Consider the following 15,332-nt stretch of genomic DNA (forward strand, 5'->3'; position numbering starts at 1 on the left):
GAAGCCCAGGGAAGAAGTGGGTAGTAGCATGTAGGGAAATAGAAAAAGGTTCATGGCTTGCTCACCCTTTATTTTTAGACAAGTGACCTAAGAAGCAGGCAGTACCAAAGCCTGCCACGAGAGAGCGGTGATGTGTTAGTAAAGCATGGGGGCAGAATTAGGTTTGTACCAGACTTTTCAGGGACTTCTAGAAAAGAATGAATGAAGGGGCTAAGGGGGAATGCAGTATAATCTTCTTGTTTGTTTTATAGCAAATGAGCAGGTAGTAAAATGGAAATCCAGGGGAAAAGCAGAGGCTACCTGTCCTAGGTGCCTGAGACTGTGTTGAGAAACATGGGCTGATGCAGTGGTGTACTGATAAATGTTTAACAACCAGCTCTCCATAGGGAAAAAAATTAAAACACATTTAAGTTTAATCTGCATTATTAACATTTTTCTATATCACTTCCTTAAATCTAGACAATGAATTAAGCAATAAATCAATCCCTGATTTATAGTTCATTGATTTCTAAGATGTAAATGCTTACTCTGAAAATGTAACAATCAACTCTCAGGATCTGGTTTGAGCCAGCTCCGGGATTGCCTGATGTGCATCCTTATTGGAAACACCACCGGATTCCCCTCACCCTTTGGTCAAAATGATTGAAATCTCAGCTTAGCTTGTGTGTATATATGGTACAGGGATGGGATAAAGGGTTGGGCTGTAAGGAACACAGTGGGTAAAAGAGAAGATACATCACAAAGGCTGGAACCCAGAGCTAAGTCTTCAGAAGAATTGGTCCCCTCTCTGAATGGGGTTCAGGAAGAGCTGGCAGCCTGGAGTTTGGCCCCTTGGATGTTCAGAAACAAGATGAGCAGGACCCAGGTTCAGTGCTGTGTTGTCTCCTTCCCATTCAGTGCTAGTCCCCAACTTGCCATAGAATTTTTGAAAGATGACCAATCCCTGCTGTCCAAACAGTGATCTCCAATATAAGTGATGTGTAGGGCCTTGGGGTTCAACCATACAGTCACAACGCCAACTCACTCCAGAGTTGGTGTTAGTACAGGGTAAACTTAGTAAGCTAAGCTAGCCACAGACATGGAAGCCATAGCCAACAATGTGTGAGACCCATGTGATGGCTTGCCCTGAAAAGCCTGAACAGGTACCCTTCTGAGGCTGGGGTAATGAACAAAATCACCGCACTCACCCTCCCCTCCTTAGGGCCATAAGTGCTCTTAGCTGTACCTACACAGTTTGAAGTCAGTTAGGTGTGAAGATAGATAGAACACTGGGTTTGGAGTCATGAACACTCATCTTCATGAATTCAAATCCAACCTGAGATATTGCCTAGCTGTGTGACCCTGGATGAGTCATTTAACCCTGTTTTTCTCAGTTCCTCATCTCTAAAATGAGCTGGAGAAAGAAATGGCAAACCATTCCAGTATCTTTGCCAAGAAAACCCCAAAATGGGATGGAGAAGAGTTGGAAAACAATTGAAATGACTCAACGACACCAAATGCTTAAATCTGTGATTCTCTTCCTCAAGCATTCACTCAATTCCATACTTATCAAAGGAGCAAAATTCTGGACAATGGGCCATCAAATGACCAAATGCAACCTCCAGGGCCTGATCTATACTATCAAGGGTGAATCGGCTCTGTTTTCTTTTTGTTGAAGACTGCAAGACCATCCCTCGGTCCCTCCAATGTTTGAGGCTCTCATTGCCAGCCATGAAAGGCGCCAGCAAAGTTCTTCCTTGTGTCTAACCACAATCTGTCCTGCTTTAAGACAATTCCCTCTTTGCTCCTCTGTGGATGTAGAGAACAACTCATTTCTCCTATTCATACCAAATCTTTATTGTGCTTGAAGATGATAACTGTTATTCGTTCATTCATTCGACAAATGTTGACACTGGTTTTGGAGTCAGAAGGAGCTGTCATTGATTAGTTCTGTCTCTGTCACTTGCTAGCTGTGTGACTTGAGGCAGGTGGCATGACTTTTCAGCCTGTTTCCTTCTCTGTGAAATGGGGATGGTAATGCTTTAGAGAGTTGTTGTTCATTGTGTGCTTTGTATATCTTAAGTACCATGGAAATGTTACTGTTGGCTGTTATAAAAACTTCCATTTATATTTCTCTTTCAAGTTTGTAAAGCACTTTGCACAACAACCCGCTCTAAGTTGCAACTTAACCAAGATGATATTGATGGATATTGATATTGATAGATATTGATAAGATGATATTCATAGATTTTATTATGCCCATTTTACAGATAAGGAAATTGAGGCCCCAGAGGCAAGGTTCTAATCCAGGGCTCTCCTGACTAAAGGTCCAGCATCATCTCCTTCACACCAAGTTGAACAAATCCCTAGTAGACATCCAGCCTGTGCTGGGAGCACAGAAGACAGGTCTGAATATCATGGTCCCTTTTCTTTGGAAGTTTTCAGTCTAGATGGGATGGGTAAAGGCAGAGGGGAAAAAGGGCACCATGCAATGAGGGTTAGGAAAAGATCTGAAGGCCTTTCGTGGACCCTTTCAGGTGGCAGGGCAGCAGCTTCCAGTAACTGTCGACACCATTCTCCCTGGCCACCTTTGGCCAGCTGCTCCAGGATGATGAGCTAGTTCAGTGCCAGGCAGGCGGGCACAGGGCCAGGTAGCCTTTCCCGCCTCGTCGGCCTGGCAGGATGGGCGCTGGCCGTGGTGGGGAGGGACAGCTGGCCGTAACTGATACACATCATCTGAGGGGGGCTGCAGAGGGAAGGGGGGAGGAGAGGGCCCACCCGCCAGCCCGCCTGCTCCCTTCAGCTGCTGCATTGTTAACCCTTTTCAGGCTTCACTGAAATTTGGGGATGTAGATGTTGCACAAAGGATGGATACTTTCTAGGCCTCCTCACTGAGCCACTTAATTAATTTCCCCTCCAGGGATTGGAGAACAAGCCAATATGGATTTCCTGAGACCCTACTCTGTATGCTTAGCACTGTTCAGTAGGTAGGAAATAACAGGAGTCAGAGGACCTGAGTTCAAATTCTGCCTATCTGTGTGACTTTGGATAAGTCACTAAGCCCTGCCAGACTTGTAAATTTAGAAAGCTGGACCAACAGGTTTCTGAGATAACTTCCACTGTAGATCTGTAATGTCATTCATCACTGCAGCTCTGGCTAAGGAGACAAGATACACAGTCAGAATGATAGCTAGCTAGCGCAGACTAGAAATGCAGGCTGAGACTCAGATGAGGGTGTGGTTTTGTCAGCTACAGGGGCTCAAGGGGAGGGGAGAACCCTGAGGGCTGGGGTGAGCAGGGAAGACTTCCTGGAGGAGGTGACGTTGAACTGGACTTTTAGGAGTGAGTTAGGTGTGCAGCAGTAGAAGAAAGGAGTGTGGGGGTGGACGCTGGCATCAGCCAAGTCAAGAGTGAGTGCTCCGTGCATGCAGGAGGAGAAAAAGGAAGGTCTGCTTGGAGGAGAGACCCAGAGCTGGCACAGGGAGGGATTGAGGAGCAGAGGTGGAGAAGGGAGAGACTATCAGTGCTGCGGGCAGCCACCTAAGTTGTTGCGGCTGGAAGGGACCTCAGAACCCCATCTGCTCCAACTCTTATTTTACAGGTGAAGGAACTGAAGGGAAGTGGGTTGCCCCAAGTTATACAGCTGTTGAGGAACCAAGAACTCAAGCCTGCTGATGCTTCCCTGCAGGGTGCTTTCCACCGCTCCTTGGAGACTTGAATTTTGGCAGGTTTGAAGTGCCTGAGCAGCTCCCTCCCCATACCCCCCAGGTGATTTCTGTTTGTTAAGCTTGGGAGGGGGGAGGTCTGGAGAATCCCGGTCCTATGGGTCCCATTCTTCCTTCATCTCCATCAGGTTCCTGAGACAGCTGTGCAGTGGCAAGCACACTCTCCCCTTGGTCGGGATTAACTGCCACAGGCTAGTGTGGCTGGGGCTGGGGGAGTGCTGCCTGCCCTATCACCAGCCAGTAACCCCTCCCTGTCCAGAGCCCTGGAAGGCAGGACTCAGTGAGATCAGTGAGAGGTGGTCAGGGTGGGAGATGTGCCCCAAAGTGGTATTAACCCTATGTGGTTCAGATCCTGTGCTAGAGTCAGTCACCCACCTTTATGCAGGACAGAAAAGTGGTGATGTTGAGGGATGCTCCACCACCCCTGCCACATAGCAGTGTCCCAGTTCATCATCACTCTTGCCCCCCTCCCCTCCCCCTTCCAGATCTTTCCTCAGTTTCCCCTTTATGGAAGCTGCCTATCAAACCTATTCCATTAATGGGTCAGCTGCCAAAGGTCTCAGGTGTTCCCTCTGCTAGATACATGCCCTAAAGCCTTCATGACCCCAAATAACGAGTGTCACCTAGGTGGTCTGGTGGATAGAGTGTTGTACCGGAATGAATAGAACCCGAGTCTATAATCCCACCTCAGACACTTAACTGTGTGACATTGAACAAGTCACTTAACAGTTTTTCAGCCTCACTTTCCTCTTCAGTGAAATGGGAGCTAGAATTATTGTGTGTAGACATTGATAGCATATAAATACTTTGCCAGCCTTTAAGAAAGTGCTACACAAATGCTGGCTATTATTATCATGAATCTCCCTGCAAAAGTTGGATAGAATTGACCAGATGCAGGGGAGATACTGGAGTGTGCCAAGTAACGGGTGAGGGGATGAACACAACTTCCCAGTTCTCCCCATATCTCAAGGGAAGGGGCTGGAGCTACAGAGCACATTCCCAAGGCATCCCCACCCTCCACTCCCTCCTACTCCTTTGCTGAGGCCAGTAGGACACCGCTTAGGGAATGCAAGAGTTAACACCCTTCCTTGGCTTTTACACATTTTTCAGGGGATCCTCTTTCAAGGGGAGGGGGGGAGGCGGTGGGTTGGGGGAAGGAAAGTCAGCATGTCGCCTCCGATTTGCTCTGGTTTGACCTTGAACGTGAATCATTCTATCACAATGTCGTTACTGATTTCCACAGGAAGAGGATTAAGCCCAGAAAATCAGGGTGGGAACCTGAAACTGGACTGAGGAGAATGGGATTGTTCTGCAAGCTAAAGGTCCCTCGTGTTTGTAAAACATGTCACGGGAGGTTTCACCCTTTTCCAGAAGGGAATTTCAGTGCCTGGAGAGGCACTGAAAGAGAGCCCAGGTCCTCGACCTAGCTCAGCTTATCATTTGTGGTTGCCTTGGAGAAGCACGTCCCCTGACCAATCACAGATTCTCAGCATCTCAGAGGTCCCTTAGAGATTGAGCATCCAACCCCACCCCCAATTCTACAGATGGGGAAATTGAGGCTGAGAGATGGGATGTCTCATGTTGAGAAATCATGCAGCTAATGCATGCATCTAATCATGCAGCTAATGCAGCTAATCAGACCATAGATATCCTGATTTTAAACAAGATAATCTTGTTTAGACTATCAGGTTCTCTCCAACCCGAGGACCCTAGGTTTTCTCCAACATAATAAGGTTGAGCCTAATGACTTCTGGGGCCCCTTCCAGTTTGGACATTAGAGATTAATACGGCAGCAAGATTAGAGGACAGGGTAGGAGACTGAGGTAGCAATGGAAGAGCATTTTGCCTGAGGGAAGCGTCCATCAATCTGTCTACAGTAGCCTCCGCTCCTCATCACATTCCCTTAAACCTCTTATCACACTCCTAAGAGGTTCCCACTTACCCATTCATTCAACATACATTGAAAGAACCTCAGCTTTAGAGTTTGGAAGAGCCAGCTCCACTGTTTTGCAGATATGGAAACTGAGGCTCAGAGAAAAGTAGCTTGTTCAAGTCACACAGGAGTTATGTAGCAGAGCTGGGATTTGGACCCAGGCCCTTTCACTTCTAATCTGTTACTCTTTACCACTACCATGCTAGCGAAAAGGACACTGTTTATATAGGGCAGTCCCCTAATGAGGCTTTATGGTCAAGAATGTTGGACCTGGAGTCGGGAAGAACTGAGTTCAAATCCTGCCTCAGACACGTACTACCTGCATGACCCTGGGCAAGTCAACTGACCCCTGTTTATCTCAGTTTCCTTATCTGTAAAATGGAGATGATAATAATAGCACCTACCTCCCAGGGCTGTTGTATACATCAAATGAGATAATAATTGTAAAACATTTAGCACAGTGCCTATGAGTATGATATAAATATTAGTCATCATCATCATCATTATTATTATTATTACTATTATTGTTGTTATTATTATTTATAGCACTGGACCTGGAATCAGGAAGATTTGAGTTCAAACTTTTGTTGTTGCACAGTTGTTCAGTTGTGTCCAACTCTCTGTGACCCCATTCGGGGTTTTCTTGGCAAAGATACTGGAATGGTTTGCCATTTCCTTCTCCAGCTCATTTTACAGATGAGGAAACTAAGGCAAACTGGGTTAAGTGACTTGCCCAGGTTCACACAGCTAGTCCACATCTGAACACAGATCTGCCTGATTCCAGGCCTGGCATTCCATCCACTGCACCACCTAGCTGACAACAACAACGCCCTCCAAGAGACCTAACCAAATGGGGTCAAAATGCTCAAAGGGCTGTTGCAAATTGATGCTCTGTGGGAGCAAAGCAGGGGTCAGAAAACATTGCTGTAAGTTGCCACCTTTAAATATAATGAATTTCCTACTTCCTAGTTCTGATTCATCAAGTTAGAGGATCTCTCAGTCGGTCACCAATGATTAACCCTTCCAGTTCAGGTTCCTAAGAGTTAACTCCTGATTGGATTATCACAGTCAGAGGCAACCAAGTAGCTTCAGGGCCGATGAGTATCAAAATCCCACAGGATACCTTCCATCGTATGTATAGAATTCAGTTTGCAGGTCTAGGACCAATGGAAACTAAGCTTTTCAAGAGCTTGGCACAACCTGTGTTAGCAACATATTAACATTCATCACATAAATAAATGTGAGAGCAAATGGGCAAACAGATGTCTGAGACCCAAGAGGACCCCTTTATTCTTTAATAACTTATCATCCGCTTAACCAGGGCTAGCAACACTGTTCTCTACACTTTTCACCCTAACTAGATTGGGTTTTTCTGCATGGTTTTCATAGAAACAAGACTATAAATCCATGATGCCTTTGGCTGCTATGGAAAAAAAATATAGGTATATATAATACATTAAGGACATTTTTCATCCTTAGCAAGGCCCCCAAACTATTGGACTTATAGATGAGCAGGTCTCAGAGCACAGGAGAGAATTTAACTATAATTGACTATCGTTATGTCAGAGGAAGAAGAGTCAACAGATGGGGAAAAGGAAGCATCAGTCGAGTCATGAGATGGAAGGGAAGAGGAAGAGAGGGAGAAGGAGTGGGAAAGGCCTTTGGTGAGTAGTTTATTCTGAGTTTAAATTAGGTCTCAGATATTTTCTAGCTAGGTGGGAAAGGCCACTAGGTGGTGAAGTGAGTAGAGCACTAGGCTTGGAACAGGAAGATTCAACTTCGTGAGTTCAAATCCAGCCTCAGACACTCAGTAGGAGTGTGACCTTGGTCAAGTCACCTAACGCTGTTTGCCTCAGTTTCCTCATCTGTAACATAAGCTGGTGAAGGGAATGGCAAACCAGTGACTTTGCCAAGAAAATTCCAAGTAGGGTCATAAAGAATCTGAAAAAACTGAATAACAACATTTACTAGCTGTGTGACCTTGGGTAAATCACTTTATCTCTGTCTGCCTTGGTTTCCTTAACTGTAAAATGAAAATAATAATATAAAAGGATTCAATATCTGTAAAGTATTTTGCAAACCTTAGAGTGCTATATAAATGCCAGCCATTTTTATTACTAAGGTTATCAACTGGACTTAGGTATTTGTCCATCCATTCATACCACATTGAGGATGAGCAATTCGGTCTCAGTATTCGGGCATGATTTCATTGGTTCAGGCCGTAGTGGATTGAAGCCACCCATTGTATTGGGTCTATAAAAGGGAGCAAGAGTTGGGCAGTCCATTTGCCTCTCCCCATCCTGGGATCTAAGAATGGCAACCTTAGAGATGGAGCCTAGGGCCCACCATGTGGTTGAAGAACTGACCATGAAGCCAAGCCCCAGCCTCCCCAAGACAGAAAAAGAGATTCCCTAGATAATGCCAAGTTGTTGGAGAGTTTCAGGACCCCCTCTTCTTGAGGGAAAATGGGAGCCCCTGGATAGTGCTGGAAGAAAATGAAGCACAAGATCCCAAAGCCAGAGAGCAACAAGGAACTAAGCCATGATACCAAAGAACAAAAACCTGGATGTTGCCCATGAGTTATTAAGACCATGGTCTGTTTGGAAAAGAGTTACGTTTCAAGCAACCCCAAGTTTATGTCCCTTTCCAGAAAAACCAAGGTTCTCATTGGTAGGACTGTTAGGCTGGAGGCTTGAAGAGGTTCCTGGAGTGGGGATGGCACCCACCTGAGGGTGCAGCGTTGCTGTTTTTATCCTTTTCTTTCCAGCGAGTCCTAGTCCTTGGGGTCATGTATAGGGATGGAAGCACAGTTCCCCAGGTACCAACCAGTCCCTCATTCTGAGCCCCAGAGACAGTGGCCATGGGCAGTGCATGTCCCAAAGATGGAATGTGAATGAGAAGCTTCTGGTACACATTCAGGTGCTGGATCACATGCCCCCATCCCATGTGTACTCTGGTGATACGCTTCCCTCCCACACTCTTCCTCACCCCAAACCAGTTTGTTGGGACACTTGATAATTGAGCTACAGCTAGAAGGGGCGTTGGAGGTCGTCTTTTTCCACTCCCCCTTGCTCAGTTACCCCCCATGGGTCAGCAGCCGGCACCACCACTTATTTCCACCTGCCAGAAAGGTATCAGGACTACCACATATATACTGTGGTCAACCCCGGGCAGGGTCAAATATTGAGTCTGAGACTTATGGTGGGGATGACTTTGAACAAATCTCTAACCTTCTCTGGGCCTGGATCCTTGTCTAGAAAGTGAAGCTGCTAGATTAGATGGAAGGAAATAAAAATGCATTTATTAAGTATGTGCCAAGCACTGCGCTAAGTACGTTACAAATACTATCTCATTGGATCGTCACAACAACCCTGGGAGGTGAATACTATTATTATCTCATCTTCACATTTGAGGAAACTGAGGCAGACAGATGTGAAGTGATTTGCTCAGGGTCATGCAGCTAGTAAGTGTACTAGGCTGGATTTGAACTCAGGTTTTCCTGATTCCAAGTCCAACACTCTTGACCATAAAGCTCCCTCAGGGGTTTGTTCACCCAGCGCTCAATCCATTGTGCTACCTAGCTGCCTCTAAGGTCCTCTTTCTATTTCTGAGGTGCTCCTCTTTCTCCTTCTCCACCCCCATAATGACAGGCCAGGCTATAAGGTCTTCCCTTCCATCATCACTCAGCTGGAGATTTTGAGGGGAAGGGGGAGTCAGTTCTCTACCCATTCATAAATCCATCCTTTAGTAGGACAGTGAAGGAAAAAATGGCCTCAGTAGTGCTGGCTAGTCTTCCAAAATGAGTGAAATGTCCTAAATCCTGATGTTCTCAGAAGGGGAAGTAATAAGAATAGCTCTCATTGATAGAGTGCTTTAAGGCTAGCCAAGCACTTTACCAAGTGATCTCATTTGAGGCTCACAACAAAATGCTATTATCATCCATATTTTACAGATAAGGAGACTAAGGCAGAGAGGATGACTTGCCTAGGGTCACACAGCTAGTAATTTCCCAAGGAGAAATTCAATCTCACAAGTCTTTCTGATTCTAAATGCACTATTCCTTCCACCATATCACACTGTGCCTTTCAGTAAGCTGGTCACAGAAGGGACCCCTTTCTCCTCAACCAGAGGGTATACTCCCCAATACTAACCCTGTAACAAGATGGTTCTAGCCAAGTTGGCCCCAGCCTCCAATATCGTACCATAATTGAGCTGTGCTGCATTCCAAAACCAAAGTCGAACCAAAGAGAATTTGACACTCCTAATATGCTTCTCAGCTTTCTTCTTGGCATTTATTGGACACAGAAGAATGACACAGATGTAAAAATTTGTAAGCGGCAAAGATGCCTGTGTTCCTTTTATCCTGATGCAGCGCCTCCCTCAATAGCAGGCATCTCCAGGGCTCTAGAAAGGGCCTCCAGGAAACTTGAAAGGGCAGGCAAGGCCTCAACATTCATGACTGCCCCACCCTGGGCTGGACAAGGGGCTGGGTGGGCATAGGAGGAGGAGCAGAAGCCTGAGCCTCTCCAGCCTAGTGCCAAGTTTGCCAGGCCAAGTTTAGGGAGGGCATCCCCAGGCTCAGTAGTGGACTTTGGGCCAAATACTCATGCAAAAAGTATGCTGGAAGATTACCATCTTCCATTTTGAAGGCTATTTCACTGGGAAAATAAGCCCTAAGGCCTTCAGAGCTAGAGATTCTGCAAATGGGGGAGATTAGGAACCCTGTGTCCCCCTGTGCCAGATTTCTCTGCAAAGCATTTCTGGAATCTTACATCAGAAAGTATTACAGGGACTGGAAGGTTTGTTTGAAGGCCAAGATAAAAGGTGGCCAGTCAGCAAAACCCCTGGAAGCATTCAGAAGCATCATGAGTGAGAAAAATTACCTCTGAGAGAGGTGAACTGCTTCGGGGTTAGATAACTTTGGTCCAGCCTGGAGTTCCCTAAAGAATGAATCATTTCTTTCTCTCATTAAACTACCTCATTAAGCCACGAAGAAGACCATGGGCTCCTACCAGGCTACTTCCTACAATGCATCAGGGAGGGGCTTGATATGATGAATAAGGTGTACATGCCTAGACCTTTAAATGCTTCCCTAGATAAAAACACCCATAACTGAGAATCAGGCAGTATTTTCTTGATGTGAGAGGGATTCTCTAGACCATTAAGTCAATTCCCCTGCCCCTCAGAAGAACCAAAGACAGCCAGTAGGCACCCTGATCTCATAGGATTCCTCCAAGGACAGAAATTCCCTCTCCCAACCCCCTTCAACCTTCCTGGGCCATCTGCTGCAGTAAATCTACTCCTTCTCACAACCAGGATGTTAACGGATAAACTAAAGCTTTCATGCACCATTGGGATTCTATCATCCACGTCCCTTTCTGTCTAAAAGGGCAAAGTGACCAGAGGTGGCCAATTTCCCAGCCTCTGTGTCTTCCCTCCCTCCATCCCTAGCAAGAGTGGGCTGAGGGGCTCAGCTGGTCTCCCACTGCTCCTAGAGTAGAAATCCATCCTCCCCCCCTCGGCCCTAAGCTGTAATCAAACTGTACAAGACGATATCCTTAGCAGGAAGCAGGGGAAGGGAAGGCCTTTCTGTGATGAGCTCTATTAACCAGCTGGGACAGGCTTTCCTGACCCCTACAGCACATTTGCTGCCAAGCTGCCTATGGCCAGGGATGTCTGTGAATCTGAGGGACATGGGGATGAAATTTCTCCTAGCCCTTCACCCTGCGAGGGTGCAAGAGTCAGGGGAATATCCCCATGACCCTTGGAGGATCTGGTAAGTTGGAGGAGGGGGGAGGAGAAGGGCCACTAGTTAGCTCTTCCTTGGAATAAAGGTCTCAGAACCACTGGCAGGCACAGTCTGTGGGCTCCTGGATGGTGTAAGGCACCCATGAGGCATTTCCTGTGCAAAAGAGCTGCACGGAGCGTCGCTGCAGGCCCATCTCACGGCAGCATTTACAGAAACGAGCATATGTGTTGATGTTGTAGTTGTAGATGCTTGCAGAGGGGCACTTCCCATCACAGCTCACAATGTTCACCTGAGGCAGACAGTGGGGATGGGAGGCCTGGGGAAGCTGCCCACTTTCTCCCAGAACAACCCAACCCAGCCCATCCCGATACTCTCCTCCTCCCCACCTGGCCTCTCGATCCCCAACCAAGTCAAATGTGGTGCTCTGGCCCAACCTGCCCCTGACACCTGGGTCTCTCTCCCCAGGGCCCTACGACGCACCGGTGTGTTGCTTCGGCAGTCACTCTTCCGGATGGTCATTCGGACGGTCACCTTCTTACAGGACCGCCCATCCTCCTTACCTGGCAAAAGTCAAGGAAAACTGAATGAGGTTGACACAACCACCCAGATTTCTTGCCCCCTGGGGCAGCAGAGGGGTGAGGAAGGGGAGGTGGCATTTCCCAGGCACTTAGCTGTCATGCACTGAGTCTTTTGAGCTACTCTCAACTCATGCACTACTATCCCCTACCCCTCACAGCTCCCAGGGCCTAACTCTGTGGGAGGGAAGAGAATCTCCATCTGATGGAAAAGAACTAACAGGCCATATATCTGGGGCTTAGCCTGAGTCCTGAAACCCTCAGAGCTGGGCACCATCTGTAAGGGAGGTTGAGAAATGGGAGTAGAGACAATGGAGGAGGCCACTGGGGGAGTGGTAGTGCAGCAATGGGACATCCATTAGGACCTGGAGCAAGGAACACTGGATCTGAAATCAAGAAATCAGGGCCCACTCGGCCACTTGGCCAGAGAAGACTTGGCCAAATCGCTTAGCCCCTAGTTCAGTTTCCCTCAAAAATGTTTTGTTGAATTGAATTAAATCCAACCAACCCTTTTGTCTTAATCATTCTAGGGCAGTTCAGAGGGAAGTGGGTGGATGTCCTAATTTTCCTTAACCTGAGTGGCCCTGGGCCTGGAGGATGCAGCCACATCCTGGAGACGTTCAGCAAGAAGCAGGAGCAAAGCAGCATTTAGTCTGTGTGTGGACAGTAGGAAGCGAGCACTATGGGGGTGCACACATGCATGCTTTGGGGGCCAGCTCACTGCCCACATCTGAAGATCAGGCACTGCCAGCGGGATGATCTGGGAAGGGCCTTGGTAGCAGGAACAGAGAGCCACAAATTCTCCCCTCCCCTCCCCAGCCCTCCCTCCTGCCCTTTCCCTAGGGAGCTGAGGGCTGAGGGCCCCATGAGCAGCAGACCATTTTCAGAATCACCAATGGAAGGCCACTTTACTTTCACTCCCACTGACCTGAGTGACAGCGGGCACTAACCCTTGGAGAAGAGGCAGGGCTAACTGGGAGCAGAAACAGGGCCCCCGGGGAACCTGAGGAGAGCGGGACAGGGCCGCAGGTCACACTCAGGGGGTGAGGAAAGTGCGAGGGTGATCCAAACAGGGGACTGGAGAGGGGGTCCAATGAGGGAGGGGGACAGGTGATAGAAGGGAAATAGGGTGAGGGGCCCTGGGATCAGTGGAAGGTAAAGTAGAGGCCACCTGCATCCCTCAATTTAAGCTGCCCTTAAGGAGACGTGGGGGCCCACCCACAGAAATGGTCTGCCTGTGGCAGTAACCTTTTCTGGGTCATGCACCCTTCTGGCAGTCTGGTGAAGCCTATGGACCCTTCTCAGAATCATGTTTTTAAATGCATGAAATAAAACACATAGGATTACAATTATATTGAAATAAAGATGTAACTCTTTTCCCTTCCAAGTTTACGGGCCCTAGAAATCTATTCACAGACCTTTCAGGGGTCCATGGACCCCGAGTTAAGAGCACCTGGTCTGCAAGGTAAACCTGCTTAGGGAGGTTCCATGTGGCCAGGTGGCCAGTAGCCAGGATGTGTGGCTGGAGGAAGCCCAGGGCAGATCTTCTTGATCCCTCCTCCGGGGAAAGTAGGGAGTGGGGCATGGCCCTAGGGTGCTCTGAGCTCCTCAAATGGCAAGCCCGTCTTCTGGGAGGGGAAGGAAACACAGGTACCAGCCTGTGAGTCACAGGATCATGGACTCAAAGCAATAAGGGAGCTCAGAGGCCATGTAATCCAACTCCCTCATATTGTAGATGAGAATACTGAGGCTTAGAGAAGTTCAGTGATTTTTCCCAGATCACACAGGCAGTTAGCAGCAGAGGTGGGATCCGAACCCGCATCCTCAGACTCCAGAGCCAGTATTCTGTCCCTTCCTCTGCATCACTTGGCTATGGAAGGAGTCTAAAGACTTCTCCAGTGACATGACAGGTTTCTGAGTTTCTGGGGACCAGGGTTCTCTTTTCTCAGCCTCATTGGATATTCCTCACCTTCCTATGCTCTATGATCCAACCAAACTGGCCTCTCTGTCTCTCACTCATGCTCCATCTCCAGCTTCTGTGCTTTTGCTCTGGTCACCACTACCCCACCCCACTGCACCACTTCATAGAATTACTCTCTTCCTTTGAGATCCAGGTCAGGCACCATCTTTTGCATCACGTCTTTCCAGATCTCCCACAACACTCCTCCTCCTCCCTCTAATTCCCTCCCTCCCCAACTACCTTGGATTTAACTACTTTGTTTTTATTCTTATATACATTCTCATCTCCTCTGTTGGAACATAAGCTCAATGAGTCTGGATTGTTTCATCCATTGCATCCTTTCACTGTGGCTTTGAATCCTTGGTGCCTAGAATGGTGCCAGGCACACAGGAGGCATGTAATAGGTGCTTGCTTGCTTGCTTTTCCAACAAGATGAGCAAGTCTGGCTCTAGCAAGTGCCCAAGAGGAGTATCACCTCTAATAAGAGGTGTATGGTGCACAGAACCATTATGCCCAGTCACACCTGAGGCCCTGCAGGCAGGAACAATAGGATCCCACCAGGAACACAGGAAACTCCCCCCAGCACTTTGCTACCCAGTCCCAGAGTCCCTTTGGAGTCATGGCAAGGGCTGGGATACTCACATGTCTTGCAGCAGCCTTCCAGAGAAGGTACCACAGAGCCCCCCACCTAAATGGAGAGATAGAGGCAGAAGATCAGCTCTGGGAGTATCTGATGCCCCTAATTCATACTACCCACAAGTATGCCCCCCAAAGCTTAACAAGGCATTATCCAGGAAAGTATCTTTGTGCTCAGAGTCTGAGGACAGAGCATAGTTAAGAGGTGGAGAGTATCCTGATAATTCAGGTCAAATATCTGCCCCCACTGTCCACCGTCAGACACTGAGCCCACCCTAGGGTCAACACCCTCTTCCTAGCTTCTGCAGCCAGAGATGACCAGAGAACAGGCTTTCTTGGTCCTCCTATGAAAGTCCTGATGTTTCCCTTGCTACTTAGTATGAATCCATATGGGGCTTAGGACAGCTGGGTCTGGGCGTGGGCATGGGGAGAGGCCAAGGTCCTAGGGATAATCATATGGCCTTGCCCTGGTGATTACCTACTTCTATCTAAATTTCTCCATTCCTCCCTACTCCCAGACCTCTCCTCTGGTCATCCAAAGCCACTGTTCTTCTTCAACACTAATTATTGACCCCCCCCCCATATTCAGGAAGGACTCCATAGCCCCGCATTTGTGGCTGCACCAATCTGGGGAGGGAGCGATGTGCTTAAAAAAGACCTGGATTGGGAGTCAGGAGACCTGGGTTCTAATTCTGTATACACAAAGGACATTTCCTGCTCCTCCTTTTGGAGTCCTATGATAGAGGTAGAGGTGGAGAACAGAGAAGTGATGTCT

The 15,332-nt window shown here is 47.8% G+C and overlaps 1 protein-coding gene across 1 annotated transcript in view; it reads right to left on the reverse strand.

Annotated features, from left to right (window-relative positions):
- Positions 1-11,474: 11,474 nt before the first annotated feature.
- Positions 11,475-15,332, reverse strand: part of OTOG (otogelin) — a 93,265-nt gene continuing 89,407 nt past the window's right edge. Inside the window, exons 48-50 of the mRNA XM_036765102.1 lie at positions 14,564-14,609; positions 11,867-11,946; positions 11,475-11,675 (exon numbers count right to left, since the gene is read on the reverse strand). Of these exons, the coding sequence (XP_036620997.1) occupies positions 11,475-11,675; positions 11,867-11,946; positions 14,564-14,609 (327 nt within the window). The remainder of the gene's footprint in view (positions 11,676-11,866; positions 11,947-14,563; positions 14,610-15,332) is intronic.

Source organism: Trichosurus vulpecula, chromosome 6, assembly GCF_011100635.1.
Source record: "Trichosurus vulpecula isolate mTriVul1 chromosome 6, mTriVul1.pri, whole genome shotgun sequence".
Lineage (NCBI taxonomy): Eukaryota > Metazoa > Chordata > Mammalia > Diprotodontia > Phalangeridae > Trichosurus > Trichosurus vulpecula.